The following is a 24,581-nucleotide window of genomic DNA, read 5'->3' on the forward strand; positions in this document are numbered from 1 at the left end:
CAGATGACACCTGTGGGAAATATAATAATAAGAATCAAAATTGCCATTTCACAAGGCTGTCTACTCCCTTTTCTGTGTACAACATGGGACTTGCCCAGCACCTGGCTGTAGGGTTATAACAGATCCACTTGCTTATTTGCAGAGCAGTCCTAAAGATAAGTCAGTTTGGCAAGTTTCCTGTTTTATTTTAAGGCTGTGTTCTACTGCCTGACGGTAATGCATATGAATTTTCTCCTAGATGTCTGCATGAATTGGGCCAATTAAGTCCCTTCAAGTGAAAATCCAGACATAGGTGACAGTACATGGTGCAATTCAAATTGTTAAATTTGGTTCTGAAACTGCTTAAGGGGGTCTTTCCCTCTGAAATGCCTTTAAGTCATAAACTCTAATCCTACAGCCCACAGCTCTGTGGTGTCATGATCTGCTAGAATATGACTTTGCCTTAGTTAATGTCATAAGGTTAGAATTCATTGTTAAGACCAAAGAAAATCATAATATTGAGTAGGAAGGTAAGCCTGGCTACAGAGATGATGTAGCAGAGATGGGGTGAAAATGCAGTGGTATTACACGAAGACTAGTAGGAGCTTCTGCGTTAAACTAACAGTTCAGCTGGAAAAGTTGGAGCAGGAAGAGTCAGAACTTAGGGATCTTCATAGAACAGAGGATGGCACTGAGCCTGTCACACAACACTTCTGTGACAAAGGAAAATGAACTGCTCGTAAAAGACATCGAGCAGCTCTTCCAGGAGACAGAAGAAAGTAACCGAAAAGCTTGAACAAGGTGCTGGTGAAACAACACCTGCAATATTGCAATGCAGTTCTTGACATTCAAGCTCAGAAGAAAGGAATTTCAGACTAGGATCAGTCCAAAAAATCATCTGTCTTGGTGGTGGTGATTAAAAGTGACCAATTTGTTTAGCCCAGCAGAATGAAGGTAGAAAGGGGATGTGCTTACTTTTAGCATATACATGAGAGTGACTAATACCGGGATTTTAACTAGTTCTAATGGTGTTGATTTCCTAAAGAACTTAGACTTCAAATATTTTTCTTTTTTTTCTTCACAGTCTCTGTAATGTCCAATCCCATCTGAAAGCCTTTCGTCTGAGAATTGAGCTTCTTGGTAAATTAACAGCATTTAGCAAACATTTTTTAAACCCTTTGGTACCTAATTAATAATATCTGTTATGAAAGCCATGGATTGTATTGGAGTAAAATTGGGTAAAAACAACTTTCTAGTGATACTTGCTATGTCTTTGAGCACCCTGCTAAATAGTCCAGGACAGGAGGCCATCTGAATCTCCTCTACCTACACTAAGAATGCTCAAATTATATGTACATAGTGATATTATAGTAAAATGGCTATATAAAATCATTCATACTAAGCTACAGTGTGAAAAATCTGCATGAATGGGCCATATTTATTTAATGAACAGAGGCCTTACTATTTTGGTAGTCATATGTACAATTTTAAGCACAAAAGACAGCATTTTGGTATATATTTTTAAGAATCTGAAGGATATTGGTTTTGCCTCAGTAAGACCTCCTTTTGACATTTCCAGTGGCAGTATTGCTGTTGGAATGTCTTCATGTCACACTTAGGAGCTGCTTTCTTTGGGTCCCATCCAGCCAAAATTAGCCTCTGTAGTTCCCAGGCAATAGACTTTCCAGAGCCCACACCTGTCGTGACTTTTCAGGGAAATTTTCTTTCCTTCAGTAATCATGAACATGTCATTTATATTTTATTTCTCATCAGAGCCAGCTTTATAATTTGCACTTTCCCAAACTTCAGAAAGGAAAGGCTAAGAATAAAAATCTTGTTTGGCTTCTAGGCTACTAATTTTTTTCTCTTACCTAGTTACTGAAACACAAGTGGTAAAGCTATCCCATGAAAAAAAAAAAAAAGCACAGGATGTTGAAGATTTATCTTACCAATGAAAGTGATAAAGTTTTAAACTTTCTAATTTGGGGAAGGCTTGTTATAGTTACTCTGTGTTATGAACCAGACTTTCTCAGTGCCTCAGCTACCACAACGTTGATGATGACTAGTGAGTTGAATATATTCATATTCAAGCTCACACTTCCGTGAATGAATGTCAAAAGACCCTTGCAACTCAGTTCAGCTAATTGACAAGACTACTTACAATCAATTGGCAGATAGTGTAGTGACTTCAGAACACCCAAGTCCCATTTACTGTTTTTTGTGCTGTTGCAATGGATGTCCTATAAACTATGTCCTATAAACTTAGCCTTTAACTCATATAAGATTAAGTGTACTGAAAGTTTTCCAAATATTACAAAAATGCTATGTAATGATATTAGAAAGTGGGAGTATCAATGTATACTAGTATAAAGACAGTTTATCATGTATACAAAATATTGTATGTTTATTAGGTATATCTTTATTATAAATGCATAATATATATTATATATATATTACTGTGGTTTATTTACATCATCACAAGATTCACTTTATAATATATATTAGGTAACAGCATATTCTATCCTACAGTGGAAAAAATGCTATTCGTGCCAGCCTTTTCTGCTATTTCCTTCCTTGAACAGCAGTATTAGGAGAAATGCAAAGTATACCAATTACTTGCTGGTTAGCTGATGGATTAGAAAATACTTTAATCAGTGCAAATCGAAGTGGAAGACATCAGGGAAGCCTGGTTCTTACCTAAATGTGATAAATATTAAATTTCTTCCTCGTGCACACATACGCTAAATAAAAAAGCTGAATCACGACTCAGCTTGTATCTCTGGCCCTTTTTTCAGGACAGGCACAGAGGAACAGGCACTGTTGATTATTCTTAGTTGGATGAATTGTCCAGAAGCAACTAAGCTGAGGTTCAAAACAGTGCTGAGTCCCTGGGGTTTCTCTTGCTCTCTCATTTGAAAAGAAAGAGGCACCATGAAAAAGATTGTCTGTCAAAGCTGGGTAGCAGTGGACTGAAGACATCCTCACTAGTTTTTGGCTTGGCTTGTCAAGAAATCAAAGGAAACACCATCAGGCACCCCTCTGCTTTCCATCGCAGAGCAGGGGCTCTTGCTGAAGCCACTAAAACGCTCCTTTTCCAATGGTGTTCTTCAGTTAAACTCTCATTTGATGGACATCACTGAAGCATATGTTCAGTGTCTCCGTGTGAAGCTTGTGATTGCAATTGCCCATAACTGTAAAGCACAGGACTCTCTTACTCTTCAAAATGGGCCTGATTTTCAGTCCTCATTTAAACTTTTAAGACAAGGTAAAATAAAAGCTTTGAAATTATTTCTCACAAGATTGTTGAATAAAAGAAAAACAATTTATTTTGAAATTTTAAAGATTAAGCATTGGAAGCAAGCCAGAAAACTTTATGAGAACACAGCCATGAAGAAATAAGGTGCTAGGACCATGTCTGGATTTCTACCTTCCTGATAATGCATGTCACTTACATTGTCTATAGCAATAGTACTTGTGATTGATTTTTATGCTGGGATTGTGAGAGTTTTTCAGAGTTTGTGGCAGTGTAAGAATAATTTTCAGGGCTGCACGGGTGTTTCAAGCAGATGTGTGTTGAATATAGAGGATTATTATGGATGGACTGCATTCTGAACTCAGTATGTTTTTTCCAAGCATATCTAAAATGCTACTTTCATAAGAGATCTCCATAGAACGAAAAATAAAATCACATATATTTGTTGAATATGAGATACAAAATCATACATTACACTGCTCTAAGCACCAGATTACAACATATCCTAAAAACGTGAGGATTGAGCATTTCTGTATAAGTTTAAGGTCAATTGTTCCATGAAAGTAGCAATAAATAGAATTAAAATTCCCTATATGACAACATTCTTCTAAATGGCTTGGTACATGCATGTCTTTCTACAAAAAATATGAACTTCTTGGCATTCTCTCAACCACAATGCATGATGCTCCAACACAACAATTCAAAACAATAAAGAAAAAAAAAAGGTTATGCATTTACACAACTCTTACCAGGGTGCTGGAACTGTGAGAGATGGTTGTAACCAAATAGCAACAATGTATGATTTTTTATTTCTTATTTTAACATGGCAATGCTGCTAGTGAGCAAATCTCAACATACGTTGAATCCTGAATTGAGAAGGTACTAGCCATTTTTCAGTCATAAGGTTTAAAAAAAAAATACAAAGCATAAAAGCTTACCATTTAGAACAGAAACAAAAGAGTACCTACATACTTCAGCTATAATTATAGATGCAAACCTAGCATTTTATAGATTTAGGGAAATACATGTATGCCCTAACTACCCTCAACAACTCTGAGAAAAGAGACTATTATTCCATATTTTTAATCATACCGACTGCAAAGAGACTATTTCTGTGCCAAAGGCATTGCAGTTCTAATCACTAGAGCCACTACTGAGAAGAGCTGAGGACTCATGAAACTCTTTTTGGCAGTGGTAATAATAGCTTATTGAAAATATTCAAAACTTTCAGGATTGAGTTCATCGTAGGAAACTACTGACAGAGAAGGAGGAATAGAAGACATTAAACATTTTTTTCTTCTATTTTTTCTATGGGTACAAGACATAATTTATTTCATAACAGAATAATTGCATTAGAATGTTTTCAGTTTTAACCAGATCAATTTTAATATAACAAAATCCAAATTAAAATCCTAAGTAGAGGATTAGCAAAGGCCTGCTTTGTTGCAGTTAAAGAGGTAGGAAGAACAATTTTTAAACTTCATGTAATATGCATAGATACACCTTTGTAAGTTTGAGCTCACTGAATAGCTAAGAAATGCTTTAAAGTTAATTTATTGTTCAATATATTCAATTTTTATCACCTACAAGCTTGTAATTCATTGTACAAAACCTGGGGAAAAAACAAACAAACAAACAAACAAAAACCTTGGTTTTCTAATAAAGTCTTACATGTGAGCCAAATATCCAGTTTTTGTAATAATATGAATATACCAAGGATGTGTAACACACAGATAACTTTTTAACCTACTGAAGAAAGGATACAGAAATTACAGTACTTTGAGATGAAGCAAAATTTAGTGGCTATGAAGTGGAATTCAAAATCAGAAAATTCAAGATAAGATTTTCAAAACTGGTTTGCATGTACCAGAAAATGTGTTATTCAGTTGGACATACAAAGAAATGTGCCTGATTTTCAGAGACAAGGTTTACCAGATTTTTATGATGATAAAAATTTTCAAAACTTTATTTATTTATTTATTTATTTGTTTGTTTGTTTATTTATTTATTTATTTTAAGACAGGCTGAAGTCTTAAGTACACAATTACAAGTAAAAGGCTGAGATCTTTAAAGACATTTCAGGATCTGTCTACTCTGTTGCAAGGCAAAAGCAATGTAGGTACCTAGACAAGTAAATGATTATTAAAAAGATTAAGATTCTGTCACTTTTTGAAAGGGGTCATGGGACATAGTTTCATTTACCTAGGTCTTATAAGACCTAGTGGAACAATATGTGAATACACATAAGAATTTGCTAATTGATGGCCTTATTCTCTCAGTCACCTAAACCCACTTTGATAGACCAGGTCACTTTTGTCTATGTGCCTTATTGTTGATTTAAAGGACTCAAACCTTAAAATATGGCATTTAATTCTAAGAAAACTTGATTTAAACTCCTATGGATAATACTGTTCTTCAAGAGATCCCCCAAAAAATAAAGATGTGTTTTCCTTATGAAAGAAATGTTTGCTTTGCAATTATAAAGCAACTTTTAGTAGGGTATTGCATCATGTCATTTCTCAGAGCAGAAATGGAGTAGGAACCATTCCAGTATGTATGAATGACCAGCACCACATGTCTTTTTTCATATTGTTTTTGTTTGTTTACATTAAAATCACATTAAAGTTGCTTGTTTAACTGCTCAAGAGCTAACACATGTCAGAATTAAGATGGTCTGCATAATCGTAATTCAGTCCACTTGTGTAAATCAATTGCTGTAGTATTTAAGTGCATGATCAAATATTTGCTTTCCTCTGGAGTTTTTCCACATTCAGTGAATGGGCAGTTAGTCAACATTTAATTAATTCTTCAAATTGAGTGTGGGACTGCTGGCAAAATTAGCTCAACCATTGCACAATACAAAATGATAAATTTCCTTCACTGGAAAGATTCCTCTGTGGAAAGCATTTTTGTCTTGCTTCCACTAGAAGAACTAACCATGCAACACTTCTACAGACCTGCAGTCCACACAAAATAAAACACACACCATTAATAGCCAGCTGCAAAACTTTGGGCTGAATTCACTTTCCCAGCTTTAATAACCATCACTGAAACAATAAAAGCAGTGTCTTCTCTAACAAACTGTCTTTTATTAGTTAGTTTCAAGCAGCTAATACAGATGAAAGAAGACATAATTAATAATCTCTTCCCTTATGTTCAGCATCTACAGACTTGTGGAACCAAGTTCTTGTAGAACTTTATTACCTTTGTCCAAGCCTGTAGAGGGCAACAGGATGGGTTAGGTATGGCTGCATACCAAACCAATAAAAATGGAGTTCATGCAAAGGTGTGGAATAACTGTTGAAAAACAAACAAAAAAAAAAAAAAAAAAAAAAAGAAAAGAAAAGAAAGAAACAGCAACAACAACAGTTTTTCTTCCAAGAACTCAAGTTGAATTTTTGAGCTTGCATTTTAAGAACAAATTAAGAGGGTTTAAGTTTAACCTGTAACAGGAACATGATTTGAAAATGGAGAGAGGCTATGAATGCAGCATTTCTGTCTTGCCAGTTCCTTCAAGTTACTTTTTGGAGCTGTGATGTTTTTGGAAGCATTTTGGTGTACAACACTGTGTCTTGGCTATACATCTGCACCATCCCTAGTCCATCAAAACTGTGTGCTTTAACCCAGTACAAGAGTAAATACTGCTATTTCTGTTTTCCAAATGGAGCAACTGAACCAGGTAAAAAATGCTTTCATCCACATTTGTGTAGCAGATTAAAATACCAACTATGATAAAATACCCTGGAACTTATGCAGCAAGCATAATTTTATTGCTAGTGATTATAATTTTTCAGACCAAATCTTGAGACTTCTACTCATTTTTTAGCCAGGTATCCTTGGTGGGAGTTTGTATTGCTGGAATATGAGAGCAGAATTAGTACTTAAACACACTGGGACTTGGTCTGATATTTTAGAAGTTTCACAGAATATAAGATAAACACCCTTTATTGCTTCATATGCCTTGAACTGAAGCAAACTTTTTTTAATTACTTCTAATTCTACCTTGGCTTTTTTCGTACATCTTCCCACACTAATGCCTTATGTGCCAACTCTTAAACAGTTAAGCTGAGGCTACCTGAATACCGTGCTAAAAGATTTCCAAACTTCACCTGCATGTACAACTCCAGAAGATTTCTGATTGTTTTTTTTTTCTTCTTCTTCTTCATTTTAGGACAATTATATGCAGAAAGACGGGCAGCAAACAGCAGAGCGTGAAAGCCATTGATGTTAAAATTGAAACCGATCCCTTTGTGAATGACCAATATGATGCTTTTTGTGTAAAGGATGAAGGTCAGCACTGATATACTATTGAAATAATGCGCAGTAATTGCTGTCTTGAAACATTAGAAGTTTTGCCTTTGATTTTTCTACCACTGAGAGGCAAAGTGGAGATATTAAAAAAAAATCTTTATAGTAATGTCCTACTGTGTGAGCCAACAGCTACAAAGACATTGGTTGCAGGAAATAAACTGCATTATCATTTGTCTTTGCTGCAGTTTATCAAGCTTAAAGATCACTGTTGATCAGAAAGATACCATTTTGGTGTTCAAAGAACATATTTATGGAAAAGGATATATGTGGCACCATCTGAGATACCTGAAGCATCTCCTGCACTCAGCACTGTAACTGAGTGTAATTCAGGAATCTGGCTTCCAACCACAAAAGACTGTGTTGTTGCATATCTATCTGTACATTGTATTTATATGAAAGTAATTTAATTGACTCAATTTTATTTTTGTTTGTTTGTTATTTTGTTAACAAATATATACTGGCCCACTGGGGACACTGGTGTATCATGGATGATTCTGAAAACCAAAGAATTTCCAATTTAAGTTGAAGCTTAGACTTTGGTATTCAAATGCTACAAAGATGTAGTCCAAAGGCAAAACATAAATTGTTACTGCTAGGTAGAATTGTATAAAGAAGTCTGGGAACCCCTGAAACAGATTGTTAGTGTCTGCAGTGAAGTTTCACATCTATCTCATATCAAAAAAAAAGAAGGGACAAGCAGATGGCATTTACTGATAAACACTAAGTTCACAACATGGGGGCACTTTGATAAAGAGTCAGTGGCAGCAATGAGAATGAAGATGTGGTTGAAGTGAAATGTGACAAACACCTATTAATTCAAACATTGCAGAGTTTGACTGACCATCCTCTCAAATAATTACCACGATGTCAACTCCAGGCTTCGTGCTGCTATGAGCGATGCCAGCTACGTCACCCAGTGGTTAATGCTGTCACACAAGCACCTTTGTGCTTACTGCCATGTTGTGTCTCACATATAAGAGCAGCTCCCTGTAAACATCTGCAAAACTATCTCATTGTCTTCCTTCAAATCTCTCTTTTGTCATCATTCCCCCAAGGAGAAAAAACTTGTGGAGGGTTGGGCAGCTGTGGCGGGCTGAAATCATTGCAGTGACCACCATTGTTCTATTGTGCCCTGTGCTCTCCCCTGGCCCTCTCCACCTGCTGCTTCTGGCCTTACACATAGAAGCTGTATCTCAGGGAAGGAACTGAGCTTGTGTTTTGCATTTGTTTGCTGCTGGCAGTAAAGGGGCATTGGTGAAGATAAGAGCGCAATTTGACAATGTTTTTGGAAAGAAGTCCTACTTAATACTCAGAAACTGCACAGTTTAAACTCGGGAAAAATCAGATCATTTGCTAAAAAGAAGCCACTTGTGAACAAGTTGTTTTGTACAAGGCAGGGAGTTTCCTGATGACAGAGTGGGATGATCAAGCCAATATATTTGTCAAATAATATTTAAATATGGAAGCTTTTCCAGATGACAGTTAGGTTCCGTCTTTGAATACACAAAAATGCTTTGGATGCAATGTTTGAGGGAAAAGGCTTAAGTGAAGTTGTGCAGCAAGGAAACTGGTCCATAGCTGGTATGAAAAGATCAAAGTCCAGAAATGAAATAGCCTTCACACATGCATGTAATACACAGTAGCACACAAGATAGCGCAAAGTAGTTGAATGTTGAAAGATCATGTACTTGAAGGATGCCACTTTCAGTTTTAGGAAACAGATATGCAGTAAGAAATAACAGCAGCAAACCTCCCATCACAGCCTCAGCCATAGTCAGTGACCTGCTTTGTCCACCTGCATTCAGTGCTGATGGCTGGCCACCAATGCTTGTGGGAACAGATAAAAGCCGAGTCCTACCTGTGGTCATCCTAGTGGAAAAGATGCCTGGATCTTTCCTCTTTGAAACCTGTCTAAAATGAGCAGAAGCTCAACAGCTCTCCCTCTTTGTCCAAGCTGTCTGGAGTCATCTGAAGGCTCAGACAGGCTGGCAAGTTGAGGACAGGCAGAGGGAATGTCACATCAGCCTTCTCTTTTTCAGAAACTACACTGACCATTATGCTTAACAACTGTTTTCTGTTCTTAGGGCTCTGCAAAGGGCATCTCAACCCCCCATGGAACTTCTAGCACAAATCATTGCAGAAGTCCCTTCTTAGGCCTTGATTTACAATTAATCTTTACTCAATTAAGATTGAGTTCAGTCAAATTGCTGAAGCATATACACCAGCATGCCTCAACAGTGGTCAGATGCTTACAGGATCAGGCTTTTTTTTTACCCTGAAGAGGAAAATACATTTTTTTTCTGTGCTTCTGAAATGGATTTGGTTCTGCACACAGTAAAGAATCACAGCAGCCTCTGATGCTCTGAGTTATGTTTTACTGGGAAAGATGTGGTTGTTATATTTTATGAATGCTCTGAGTATATGAATGCTGCTGAATAGTACAGAGAAATTGGATATCTTCTCAGTTTCTCTGAAAATAATGTTTTATGCTGTCATTAGATCCAGGAAGGCAACTCTTTACCTGTTCAGAATCTGCTGAGATAAACAAGCTTCTCTCAACCTCAAGTGCCAAAAGTTACCTAAAAACATATTAGATTCTGCCTATTATGAAAATGAAATGTTGCATGTAAGTCAGATCTGGCCCACAGAGCATGTATTTGTTCTCTATCAAAGTTCATAAAAAAACACCTCTAAGTATAAAATAAATAAAATAAGAACAACAGAAAACCACAAGGTTGGAATTTTTTCCTACCAGATTTTTTTTTTTTTTTTTACAATGATCTCTTTGTTAATCACTCCCAGGTTTTATGTTTTACTGGTTCTTTCTTTTGGTGACCCACTGATATTTACAGGCAACAAGTAAGACCTCTATTCTCCAAGGCTTTGATTTGCTGCCGTCATAGAAAAACTAAACAGGCAGAAACTTGTAGTAGCATATAGCAAAATGCAAATCAAACTTTGATAAACATGACTGCTGGTTCCAGATACCCATCAAAGGTTGATGGCTTATGTACATTTTCAGTTTGCTTTTTTTCACCAGTAAGAAAAAAAAAAAAAAAAAAAAAAGAATGTATCCTTTACATCAAATATATTAAATGTATGTTGAAAGAGCAGTCAATTTTTTATTTGTTTTATATTTAAGCCATTTCTTTTTATTTGCCATGCTTTGCTATGGATATTAAGTTTTTCACTTTTTTTTATTGCTACAGTTTTCTTTTCCAGAGCTTTGCCTATAGCTGACAGTGAATTTCCATCTTCCTGGTGATGTCATTTAAACTAATAAATGAAGTTACTCTTACCAACCCTATCTGATGAAAGGGGTATTGGCATCCTAAGATCAGTAGCTTACAAGCAGCGCTTACATTGGCTATGTTTGGGTTTTGGTTCTTTGTACTTTATTTGTACTAATTATTTTTATCTAAAAAGAAAAATTCCATACCCTTTAGTGTCTCTGCAATCCAGAAGAAAAAATCAAACATTCACACTCATCTTTCACAGGATTGAGCAGTAAGAGTTGCATTTTTCAATTTCTTAATGACAAGATGACATCCAATAAATTTCAGTGGTCTCTCTGGAAACTGCTGAATTGGATGGTTGTAAAAGGGGATATTTTACATCAAAGAGGATGTTTCATGTCAGCTTTCAGAGCATAGGACACTGTTTAAGTAGCCATTGTAGATAATCAGATTTCAGTAGATCTGCAGCTCTGCCAGATGTTGTGGATGCTGAAGTCTGCATCTATTTTGAGTTGATGTTTTTTTCCATTGATCGTAGGCTGTCCTTTCTCTAGACAGTATTTTATCAAAATGTCTCTAAAAACCTTTACAAACTGATGAGATGCATGGAGCTTAAATTGAGAAACTGCTTCTGGACTGGGGAGGTGGGTTGTTGTTTACTCAAAGTGACTTGTGTTGACTCTTGCCAGAAATCATCTGTCACAAACTCCTTTCCACACATGGTTTGGTGTTAAATTTACTCTTCAGAGGGGCTATAATTCAAGACTGAATGTGCTAAATCAATTAACAAGAGGCATCTTAAATCCCTTGTAAAAAACAGTTTCTAAGTCTCTTGAGAGGTCTGTAGCCAGAATCAGCACTAGCCCTGGCTAACATATCTGTGCCAGACACTTAAATTCTTTCTCTGCCATTTATTCCTGCTCAGTTGTCAGAGGTTGCCTCTATCCTGAAGTCCACTCACATATATTGACTTCTTCCATGCCTGCAGTGGGTATTGTCACTCCAGAAAACACTCTATGCCAAATTGTTGCTGACATGAGGCTCTTCTGTGCACTTGCACATTTCCATGTGTCTGTGCTGTGCTTTCTTGAGGCATAACCTAATCCATCCTTACTTACTAGAGCTCAACTGTCCATTTAGGTCCTGTTAGGTGTTTGACATCACTGCCAATATGTGGGTCAGATTTGCAACATGTCTTCTTAATAAAATGTCATCCAGAAGGTCACCTGCCAAGTCTTCTGCTTTCAGCTGACATTAGGACTCCAGATCTCTCTGAGGTAAACTTAGCAAGGGTCATGATTTTCAGAGCTGGACTCAAAGTTTCCAAGTGTGTAGATGTAATCTTGAACAAGTGGGCAGAACGTAAGAACCTCTGGATGGGGCCAGAGTGTTGAGGAAAAATAATCCAGCACATCAGGCTCTTGTAATTGGGAGCGTGCACCAGGATCATCTTTTAGCAAACACCAACTAAATACTCTGATTATGGAAGGATAGAGGAGGTGAAAAGCAGTACTCCAGATGGAGAGCACCCACTCAGCAGAGGGAGAGCCCAGTCCTCGTCTACCACAGTCACCACTCCAGGTAACCTCTGCAGTCACCTTGTTAAAGACCACTGCTCTTCCTCCAAATGACAAACTGCTGCCAACACACCTTCTGTCACGCTTCATAGCCTAGATCTGCTTCCTCTATTCCAGGAAGAAAATTGCTTGAATGACAACACTGGGCACGGGCTGTCCTTCCAAATAAATCTTTGTTTTGCCACCTCCTGGTACAAGGACTACAAACAAAAAACTGAAGTATGTCCCCAGAAGTGGCTCGGTCTGATGAGCTTCTAAGCCAGTATCACTTCTGTGAGTGTACCAGAAAGAGCAGGCTTGATAAAATGCTGAGAAGGAATTGTCATAGCAACTGAGGTTGCAGCAGGACTGAGATCCATCAAATGAAACCCTGAAAATTTCCATACTTCTTACACAAAAGAATACTATAGCAAAATGGATGCAAGAACTGGAGTATGTCTCTGCAGGATATTGGTTGTTACTTAGTCTTGTCCACTCTGTCACTCAGTATGCTCTGCAGCAAAGACACAACATTACTAAGTCTCATAAGAGAGATTCAACAGTTCCATATACAATGTTTGTCCAGGAATGTCTTTAAAATCTCTCTTTTTCTTTCAATTTATACACAACAGCCAGATCGTTCCTTCAGGATCTCATTATTCTGTTACCACATCTGTTGCCAAATTTTACAGTAAAGCTCCCTTCAGCTTGCTTTCCTTCTTGGAAGATTATAGTGGGGTTTTTGAATGTGTTTGCCATAATGTAAATATATTTAATCAATGTAAGCTTTATTTTTCTGCTTCCTTTGGCCAACATAATAAAAAGCAAGGCTTTGTAGATAATAATACTCTTTGACATATAATTGTTCTATACAACCTTGGGACCAATTCTTGTCTCAGAGCAGACACACAGCTCCCATTTGTTCTGATGAAAGTGATTGCATAAATAAAGTATATGAAATGCAGGGGTCTGTAGCCTTCCTATGAGGCAATAAAATATTTTTTATTCCTTTCATCCACATCAAGTTTTATTCATCCTACCAGTTCACAGGAAATGCATTAGCTGCTAACTACTCCTTACTTCCTCAGATGCCAAACCTACATAAGACTACATAAACTGAGCTTTGTGTAGCCTCAAGAGCTTGTTTTTTCTGTCTGTGTATGTATGCATAACTCCCACTAACTTTTGAAGGTGTTAGACCATATATGTATGTGTACAGTAAGGAGAATAAACTTCAAAGCTTTAACTTCAGTAGTGTGTCCCTTAAATTAGTGGCAGATGTTTTTCAGCATACCTGGTTAAGAAGTGGTTAGACATCAGATAATTTTTAAAATCCTGATCCAAAATAACTTTAACAGAACGTGGATATTTATCACATAATGTTCATCTCATTATGAAGTAAATAACAGTCAACATAAACAGGTCATATTTCTACATAAGCGTGTATTTACCCATGCCTGGATCAGAAGTGTGTAGGTGATGGGAACTCTGGAACTTATCAGGCAAGATATCTATGCAGGCTATCTATGGGACTGGAGGGGCTTGATCCCTAGCAAGCCTGAACTTTTGCAGAAATTAGATTGAAAAAAGACTCTTTTCCATCAAAACTATTGCCCATTCAAAACCCTGGATATGAAATGGTGTCTGTGGAAATGTTGTTCTTGTGTAGATGCTGTCCTAAAAGCAAGCTTGAGCGAAGTAGCAGGGGTGCTCTCTGAAAATGTTTATACTTTTTAGGAGCATAGTTTAAGACTACTATAGACTTGGAGGTCATTTTTTCAACTTCCAAAAAAAAAAGCTTTTCAATGAACATAACATTTCCTTAGCCAACTAAGTCATTAGATTTTTGTATGCAGACAAACTATTTCAACAGGAGAGATTGATACTTGAACACAGATCTGACCCTGACTTTCCCATATCCTGGACTCCTGAGCTGCTACCTATTAGCCTTTTTATTTTCAGTCTGCATCAGGACAAAGCATGTTGTGAATCTTCAGTTATTTTGGCAAGTGGAATACTTGTTTTTTCTTCTACAGTCAATAAGTGTTCTAGAACCATTGGGGGAAAAATATATATTTGAAAAAGAATATAGAAGAGTTTATTTTTACTAACACTGCACACTTCATTGGGTTTCTTGGTAAGACCATGTTCTTGCACTGTGGAATTGTTGGTGGCAGGTTTTTTTGGTTGGTTGGTTGGTTGTTTTCTTGTAACCAAGAGGTTCTACTATAAAAAGGATGGTGACAAATACTGAGAACAAGGTGTTATGCCAAACCACTCTTCAGGGAAGACCTTTGAGAGAAGAGAAACTGCAGTGCCTGACAGTTCTCTAGAAGACCTCAACTCACATTGTTGACAATAGCCAAGACTGTTCAAACCTGAAAGTGAGAGTTAAAACTTCAGTTTACACTAGTATTGACAGAGGTCTGATGGTTCCAATCTGTGTTTCTGTGATGCAGAACAAAAAAATGAAAATCAGTTTTGATACTGCTTATTGTAATTTTTACTTCCTGGATCTCTATGCTGTTAGCAGAAATATTATCAAACAACATATTTTCAGATTTCTTATGATAAATTTAGCTCACAGAGAGCAAAGCTATGTTACCCTTGGATTCTGTTAAGTTGAAGACCACAAGTAACCATTTATTAACCATTTATTGTATGTTAGCTATCTCTTATGAGGGATTTGAGAAGTAAATTTTGATTTTGAGGAAGACTAGAAGCTGTGTCCATCTCAGCATTTCCTTTCTGTGAACATGGACTGGGTCATTTCTCCATCTAGTAGATACTAAAGCACCGGTCTTGAACAATTACACAACCTTTTCTGCTGTTAAGAAAAAAAAAAAATGTGTCCAAGCTTTTCTTTCCAGTCCCAGCCTACCCAAGCCTTTATTAACCTCTGTGGAAACAGACAGAGAAGACAGCTATAGCCTGACTTGTTCTGACTGATGGGAAACTAAGCCCTACTAGATGTGTTAGTGTTGCACATCAGTAACTTTATGCACCAGTAATATCACAGCTATCACATCACGATCATAGCCCAATATATACCTTCCCAATTACAACTGAAAATAGTTACGAAGGAGCATAAGAGTGTGAATCAGTTTAAGAGGTATTTGTTTCTGTAGGTTTGTCCTCAGGGTTATTTTAGCCCTTCTGTTAGCACTGTATTTAAAGACCATTGAGAGGTCTCTAAAATCTGGCTTCTTTTATCCTTTCAGACAAGCCATGCGGGGACCCGCCATCCTTCCCTCACACCATTCTGCACGGCCATACTGGCTTTGAAATGGGGGATGAGCTGCTGTATGTTTGTGCTCAGGGGTACGTCATGGGCAACAAGGAGGCGGCATTCACGCTGCTCTGCGACACTTGCGGGGAGTGGTACGGGCAGGTTCAGGCCTGTGTCAAAGGTAAGCCTGGCACGTGGAGCACCCCTCCGGATGGTCACGGCCTCCTATCAGCCCAGCCAAGGTGGTTTCAGGCTACATGGGATGTCTCCTGGGTCTACCGTCCCAGTGAAGGTCTTGCTGAACAAGTCTTGCTGACCCAGTGGTTCTTTCAGAATGCTGTTCAAAGACATTGTGGTAAACCATAGCAGATGACAACTTACTCATACTTGGATGTGCAGAAAGTTCCTATTTGGGTAGCAGGAGCTATTTAAAATAAAACAAAAAAGGAATGTTTTCTTCTATGTTTATCTTTGCCGTATCTGCTGAACCCATTTCAGGGATTCACTGCAAGTTTTTTCCCAAGGTTATCATTCAGCACTTACCTTCTACACCACCATCTTCCTTATCTTTCCCACAATACACCTTTTCTTTAGACTGAACATCATTTTCAGTTAGTGGAAATAATGCTTTGGGAAGATCCTTCACTCGGGGATTTAATAGCAAAATCAGCCCTTTCCTGCAAATCATTTTTTTCTGATCTTGTATGTGTTCATTCTGATCCTGAATGAGGTTTGGAACTTTTCCATGTACTTGCTTTGTTTACTCAAGAAAAGGGATTACTACTGATGTTACAACAAATATCAAAGGTATTTCTTTCAGAGTAGTTTAAAAGTCATGCCCAGGCAGTGTCAGTGAGCCAAAGACATTGTTTACTAGATAGTGTACAATGTAGCTTTTGTCCTCTGCTCTGTTTATTTTCACATAAAGCCACAAAGTTGCTACAGACCAGGCTATTGAAATGAAAACTCAGTGTTTATTCTTGCCCTTGGAAACCTGAAGTGTAGAGAAAAGCCAGTATCTTTTTGTAGGAAGACGCTAAGCATGGCCTACACAAAACAGCATCTTTCCTTACAGTAGTCATGCTGAGGCTGTCTGTGACTTCATCACTTGGTCACCAGCGTTATATTTTCACATGATGCTGCATGCTGCTGTCCCCTGTGGAAAAGTGAAAACACGCCACAGAGACAGGGGCCAATACCTTTCAAGGGCACAGCAGATCCATATGCAAAATCCCCCTGCTTCTTTGTATTTGCAGCTCATGACATGAGGTGGCTAGAAGAATCCAAGCCTCCAGTACAGGCTGTTTGGGCTTCTGGACCAAGGTGAGGGTGGCTGGGTGCCTACAGCTCCAGCTGCAGTGGGACACGCTTACAGGAAAACATGGTCTGTGAAAAGTACATCTGCTAGCATATTCAGAACTACTGCTAGTACAGCCCTCATATTGTGTTTTTTGAAGTTTCACTTTTGCGCCATTTCATCACTAGGTGGAATTGGGATGACTTTCCTTCAGGTGTTCTTGAATTTTTATTTGGGATGCAAATGGGTAATACAATGGTTATCCATCTTTTAAATCCCACGCTTTGTCCACTGGCTTGTGAGGAGCCAGTGTGGCTGAACTTAGGTTTAACTAGCCCTTTCCTGCTGCATGCTACAGCACTCCTGAACTTCTAGCCTTATATGTATGATAAATGCCACTTCATTTTACTAGGTTAGGGAAATTAAAAACATATTAATAGAGCTGACTGTACCACAGAAGAAGGCTGTTGGAGAGTGATAGTAACCTACAGACATACAACTTGGGTTACATTTAGGCAGTGAGGTGGAAAAGTTAAATATATATATATATATATATTTTTTTTTTTTTTAACTTGCCTTAATAAAATGCATAGAATTTTTAAGATGTACCACACTTTCAGGATTTTCTTCGGCAAGCACAACAGTAGCCACTCAGATATTTACCCCTTCAAGATGAATGAAAGTGGATTTTCTTACCAAATAGCTTGACTCAAGGAATGGGACTATTATTAAAAAACAAACAAACAAACAAACAAACAAAAAAAAAACCTGCTAAAAAGCTCTGGGAAATTATAAAAATAGAATTTCTTTAACTTAAACATAAAAAAAAAAAGAGATCTACCTTATATGTGTTAGGTTCTACAACAAACTTTGAAGTTTCCCCCTTGTTTAGAGATATAATTTGGATGCCATCAGGATTCTGCCTACTCATTCTGTTTCTCACATTACTCCTCTCTGTGCATAAAGTTCAGAATTTCTCCAATGTTTAAGAATAGTAGTCAGATAGTCTTACAGACTGTTATTCAGAGAGAGCATCACATCTTTCAGGTGATATTTGTGGTCAAACAGATCCATCTTAAACAAAGGAATGGGCAGTTTTTGAACAACTAAGCAAGCAGAAAGTACATGCTTCTTGGAAACTGGATTGGAGTGAAGCAATCTAAACAGGCTAGAGTCAGCACATCCATTTTAGCACCTATACATTTCTTAATGCCCAGGGTCTTGGAAGGAGTTATTTTTACTCATGAATATATACCACCAGGTGGTGGAAAATCAGGAGGAAAGGTAGCTCATAGTAGCAATGAGTCATGTCTGTGCACCAGGGAACCAGATATTCAAAACCAACCAAATGGTGTAGAGATACCAAAACCATTTCTGATGTCTTCCTGAATGATTTCAGCTTCCAGAACAGTTATTGCAAACAGCAATTCAGATGATTAAGTGAAATACTGGATAGGGTGTTGGGGGAATATAGAGGAAAAGAAGGGATAAAGAAAATCTACATCCGATAACCCAGTGGGCTTGAATCTCCCACAGTGTGCACCAAGCTGACACTTCTTTTTCTTTCACTGTGAAAATGCCAGTTTCATCACATGTAGAAATAAAACTGCATTACACCAGAGTAAAAACAGGAAAGAGTCAAGCCATTTAAGTTGTGTGTGTTTCACTGTTTTCCCTGGATAAATAGTCTATTTCCTCTGCTTTGCCTCAGCCTTTCACATAGCCGCAGGGGAGAGAAAAATATTTTTAAAAGAAATAGGAAAATGTGGCTGTAAAATCACAAACATCAACACTGGAACTTGGGAGCAGATGTAACATTGTGGATTATGATTTTAAAAATTATTTATATGTAGATATCATGCTGAGGAGCTGCCTTTGATTAATGCTTTTAAAACACTTCAAGGACCTGGGGTAGAAAACACTATATATGTTCTGTGAATCATTAATTATTTATTCAACCCTCCTGATCACAATTCTTTAAGAAAGGAAGCTTTACAAGAAGACTGAAATGTGTTTTATTGATGATATGGTTCATTATTAAAAATAAATAAATAAATAAATAAAATAATTTATTGAAGAAGAACAAAAAATAGATTTTAATTAAAAGAAGCCTGATTTACAGTTGACAGATATTTGGGGGCCATAGCAGAGAACAGAATAATTATTAGTTAAGTGCTCCAGGAGACAGCATACACAACCATTTTTAAGTGCTTGAAGGCAAAAGAATAACTTCCCTGGCATGAAGGCTAGTAATGGGACTTAACCCACAATTTATGTCCCTGTTAGCAGAGGGGACCATTTCTGTTCTCACCGGCTGACAACAGAGGAAAGATGATTGTAAAGCCACTACAACAAACATCTAAAAGTTATGTTTAGAGGCCAGTAAGATGATATGGTTCCCTGGTGCCAAATCTGCTCTGGGTGAGCAGCTGGAAATGGGAGGTCATCCTGATGCTTTTACACAAATGCAACAGGATCACAGGGAGAAAACACCCATCAGAGCATTAAAAGAAATCAGGCCTGCTCCTAAATCTTGTGTGATGATCCTGAGACCATGGGCAAGTCACTATGATATTCTCTGTTACCTTATCCAGCTTATCTGTGAAACACTGATAGTAATTATCCAGCTTCATAAAACTCCTTGAGATGCGCACGTGTTTCAGCTATGTGTTACTGTCCTAGCCAGTAACTGCCACGTCATGCTGCCCAGCTTTCCAAGCAGAATATCTGACTAAGCATCAGTAATTGGGTTTTCCTTGTGCTTGTCTAAGAGAATTTGGTCTGCTCTGCATTCATAATTGCACACTCAGAGTAGATTCAGAGTTGAGGACCTATCACCTTACCAGCAGCTAAATATAGCACATGGGCACTTATTGAAGTAGCTTTATGATCATCTTTCCTCTCTGTTTTCATCCAATCAGAATAGAAATGGTCTGTTCTGGCACACAGGATGTAAATGTACAACTGTGCAGTTAGAAAATCCATCAATTAAATACAAAATATATATATATATATTATTCATCAATACTCACTTATCTCCAAAATATTTTGGCAGAATTTGGCTATGGTCATAACTGAAACAATTAATTTTGGTGTTATGTTAAGTGGATTCTGGATACAAGAAATTGTGCTGAAAATTAACAATACAATATATTGCACATAACTTTATTATAAATTACAGATATGAGGGAATGGTCTGCAATTTTTAATCAAGATTTTTTAAAAGAAAAAAAAGTGTCTTCTGTATGTTTAGTGTTTCCTGCAAATTGTCATTATGAAAAGATGCTCTATTCTAGCTGAAAACATGGGGATATCCAACCCAACAAAGCAACCTTAAGCAGAGAACAGGGAAATACATGTTTTTGCAGTTTATTATTTTTTCTGTTTCTGTGGAGAGAACATATCTGTTTCACAAAATATATCCTGAAGATTGTCATTGTAGTAAGGTCTGAAAGCAGACAGTATGTGCCATGCAGTGGCTGTCCTGCAGGTACAGAAAATAAACTGATAGTTGCTATATGACATTCCTCCCTTCCTTCCTTCCTTCCTTCCTTCCTTCCTTCCTTCCTTCCTTCCTTCCTTCCTTCCTTCCTTCCTTCCTTCCTTCCTTCCTTCCTTCCTTTCTCTCCTCTCCTCTCCTCTCCTCTCCTCTCCTCTCCTCTCCTCTCCTCTCCTCTCCTCTCCTCTCCTCTCCTCTCCTCTCCTCTCCTCTCCTCTCCTCTCCTCTCCTCTCCTCTCCTCTCCTCTCCTCTCCTCTCCTCTCCTCTCCTCCCCAATAAATTAAGTATTGGTTCAATATCCAAAGTGTTAATACTGACATTTCAGTGGGAGTTAGGGATACATTGCATTAAACTAGATAAGCATCCTCAAGAGTATGCTTCCTAGAACAGAAGGCAGATTAGATGGCTGGGAAATCATGCCACATTTCTACCCTAAAATTGTCTAGGAAGAACATAAGGCACTTATCCTTTTTCCCTTGTCTGCTTTGGGATTTTCAACTATAAGCTTGTGGCAGGAGAGGTCCTATCTTCTTCATGTCTAAGAAGCCTTCCCAGCATCAACACTTGGGTGCTGTCCTTGCACATTCACTGCTAGTCTAGCTTTTCTGCAATAAGGACATACTTCTGATTTCAGAGTGGCAAGGATTTATGGGACTTTGAATACCACTGAAAGATTCATCTGCAGCCCCCATTTTTATTTTTTTTTTGCCTGATTCAACTGCTCCCATTACTTCAAACACTGTTTTCTGAATCTTCAGGAGTATTATTAATTCACATTCATGTGGTTTATAAGCATGGCTAGCCACCACCATTATTTAATTATTTTGTTTGTTTGTTTGTTTTAAATGGAAAGGGCAAAAACACATGTCTCTGGCTTTTGATCTTATTTACATTTCATTTCTTTCTTCCTTTTTTTTTTTTTTTTTTTTTTTTCCTGAGAGTGGGAGAGAGAGTTGTGACAGACAAGTAAAATAAGCAAAAATACATTCAAGGCCTGTCAAACCAATTGTTATGACAAACTTTGGCTCTCTTTTCAGGTCTGTCACTTTGCTGTTGTATTAGTTTAATGCAAAATATCGATCTGGCATGAACCAATTCTGCCAAGTCAAATTAGTTTGAAAAATTATGTTGGGTTATGTTTTTATGTTAGTGGGTTTTCAGCCAGACTGAAAATCATCCTCCCTCTTGTAGTTGTTGCAAGTGACAAAAGGCAACATGAATCCTATCTTCTAGTATGCTCTAGTTGATTTGACAGAAGTGTGTTCATGTGCCTAAGCCTGATCCAAATCAAATAGATAATTCTTCAAGATGCTGTAGTTTACAAACCTGACTGATCTTAGGCAAATCCATGTAAAAGCTCTTTTCCTTCCCACCCTTAAAGACAGATGCCAGATTTATAATGTTTGCTGTAGCTACTCTGAGATTCCTAGAATAAAGATGTTTTTATACAGTAAAAATGTTTATGGTGATGGTCTACATAGAAGCAAGTTTCTATTTCCTGTACTCCAAAAATACTTCCATGAAACATGCAGTGCACTTCATGGTTGTCCAAAATAACAACACTGAAAATAGAGCTAGGATGCCAATATGCTATCTAGAAGAAGAAATAAACTAATCCTAGAGTGTGGAAAACTCTTTGGTTTTGCTTGTCTCTATGTTTGGTCACTGTTTTCACATTAGGATCGAAAGATGAAGGAGATGAAAACTCTTTGAAACTGGATGCTTCCCAAAAAGGACAAAGCTAAATTAAAAGGATTTTACCTTTTAATTGAGCTTCACATCTTTGACAGCATGCCATTTCAGCATCTGTTGCTGGAAAATGTTCATTTCAGCCTCTGTAATCCCTCAGACAGTGAATCAAAACTCACTGATCCTTCAGTCTGCCAGAGGACAGGAGGGGTAAGATATAACAATGACCAAATATAGAAAGATTTCAGTCTCCAACTAATTAACGTCAGTGTTGGCTCTTCTTAAAACCAGACTTGCCTGGCTGGGAAGGAAGATGCAAACGTTTTTGTAAATCAGTTGATAGCTGTTTTTAAAATGCATGCAAATAAAGGTTACAACAACTTGGATAAGAGGTTGAGCTGAATCTACTATGGTCACTGCTCTTCAGTTCTGAGGCTGAAATTCATAGAGCTGGAAAGCTCTAGAAAGCACTGATGAGACAAGCAAAGAAAAGTGTAAAAGTTGTGCAATCTGTTCCTGGAAAATCACACTCACAGCTGATTTAAAAGACTGTCATGGTAAAACAAACTCAGTAAATACTAAATCTAAGCCCCAGCTGAAGGTCTGAGGTCCAGAAGAAAGAATAGAGTATTATTATTACTGTGTAAATCGATTCAGGATCATATAAATCAAAGCTTCAGAGTAAGGGGTCTGTAATTTCTTTTGATGGTTAGAGAGCTCAATAGTTGCTTTCATTCTGGCATCCCATAAGCTAACATTAGTTATGTTGATAGTCTTTGCTATAAACTATACAAATAGAGGAGATTGCATATGAAAATACATTATAGCAGCTTTACAACTTGGACCACAATCTGATTGTCAAAAGGAACAAGACTCCCTTATGCAGTGAGAAGCAGTACATAATGAACTTCAATCTCAGGCTCTCTTTAGACTATAATGGGCTTTTTCTTTCCTCAGCTGAGCATTAAGAAAGCACCAATTCATTTCTATACATACAGGATCAGATCAAAAGACAGCAGGTTTGATGGCTCAGATTGATGAATCAGCAGACTGATGGCTCAACAAACCCATAATATGTTCTGATAGACGGAGGACTTGTTTTCACCTAGGCGCACATGCTCTTTCCTGATGTGTCTCCACAGGACTTTCTTCTATAGGACTGAAAGTACACTGAAGGAAAGGCACTAAAGGGAGAGAGCTTCAAATATATAAAAAGTGTAGTATTGCAGTCATTAATCGTTGACCAATGGTCCACACCAGTCAATCAGATGAATGCTAGCTGCCTATTCATTTTGATAGCCAGATAATAGTTCCAGAGGAAACAACACAAGCACATGAATATAACCCTTGTACATGAATGTATGTGTGTACACTAGAACACAATAACAAAAATCCATGTTTCCTCCTCAGCTGAATTACTTTAGTCTGAAAAATAAATAAGTGGCAAAAATGGTTAGTAGTATAGAAAACATAAAGGTTAAGACAGACTGGTGTGATTTATCTCAAAAATGAAACCAATGAACATCACACTTGGTAAGTGGCGAGTTCTCACATTAAGATGTTGTTGTTCAGGTATATCCAGTAGACAGCTATAAGATGTCTTGAATTTTAGGCATGGCAGATACCAACTTCTAAAAGGGATCTGGATGCTAAGAGGATAAAGTGGCCTGAGACAAAGTTTCTGTGTAAAGACAGCACCAGATAGAAAAATTCCTTGAGAGCAAGACAAGGGAACAAGGTGAGACTAGCATTTGATGGCTATTACAAATGTCACATAGCAATGGCCCACACAGAGTTTCGTAAATACGTTGTTAAAATGCTTTGGTATTCAGAGGTAGTCATTAGCTAAAGTCTGAAATGTTGTTGGAAAAAGATTTTGAGGTAAATTAGAAAAGTGATAAAGGACACTTTCTGCATTGATAGCAGGATTCCCAGTCTGTTAAATTGTCTTTGAACCATGTGGGATTTTTTTTTCCTACTTTGGAGAGGACAAAGAGGATCTAGAGGATTATTCAAGCAGATGAGGAGACCAGGACCAGGAGGGAGAGAGACCCATTGCTGGCCCTGCTGCATCCTGTGCAGACTTCACCATGTGTCCTTGATGCGAGATGAGGGGACCTCCTGAGCACGTCCAGTTCTCCAGCACAGTAACTTTCACATAGGTATTAACTCTCTCCAGGCTATGTCATACATCTCAGTTTCCTCAGCATAACTGTTTCACTTTATGACAGTCCCAGATGCTATTCCAAGAAAAATACCTTTTGCTAATACTCATTCTGTTCTGGCACCTGGCTTAAGCTGTTCTGGCAAAAAGTAAGGTAGTGTGAGCTGTATCACCGCTAAGTGGTTTTTGGTCAGACTGGTTTGACAATATTTCTAATCTTTCTTAAGAGTAGACCAAATATGGCTCTGCCAGAAGTCTGGAAAGGAGTCTCCAAGGAAAATGTGACTCATTCAGAAATTGAGGTGGGCCCCAGATGAAAATGTGATTCAAAATCGGTTGAGTGTAAAAAGACGAAAAAAGATAAGGC

General features: G+C 37.6%; 1 protein-coding gene across 2 annotated transcripts in view; it reads left to right on the top strand.

The window, feature by feature from the left end:
* Positions 1-24,581, top strand: part of SUSD5 (sushi domain containing 5) — a 45,743-nt gene that overhangs the window by 16,296 nt on the left and 4,866 nt on the right. For both annotated transcript variants that reach the window (XM_005014507.6, XM_072033192.1), the window contains exons 3-4: positions 7,404-7,522; positions 15,557-15,745. In XM_005014507.6, coding sequence (XP_005014564.1) covers positions 7,404-7,522; positions 15,557-15,745 — 308 coding nt within the window. The remainder of the gene's footprint in view (positions 1-7,403; positions 7,523-15,556; positions 15,746-24,581) is intronic.

The sequence above is a fragment of the Anas platyrhynchos genome, chromosome 2 (assembly GCF_047663525.1).
Source record: "Anas platyrhynchos isolate ZD024472 breed Pekin duck chromosome 2, IASCAAS_PekinDuck_T2T, whole genome shotgun sequence".
Lineage (NCBI taxonomy): Eukaryota > Metazoa > Chordata > Aves > Anseriformes > Anatidae > Anas > Anas platyrhynchos.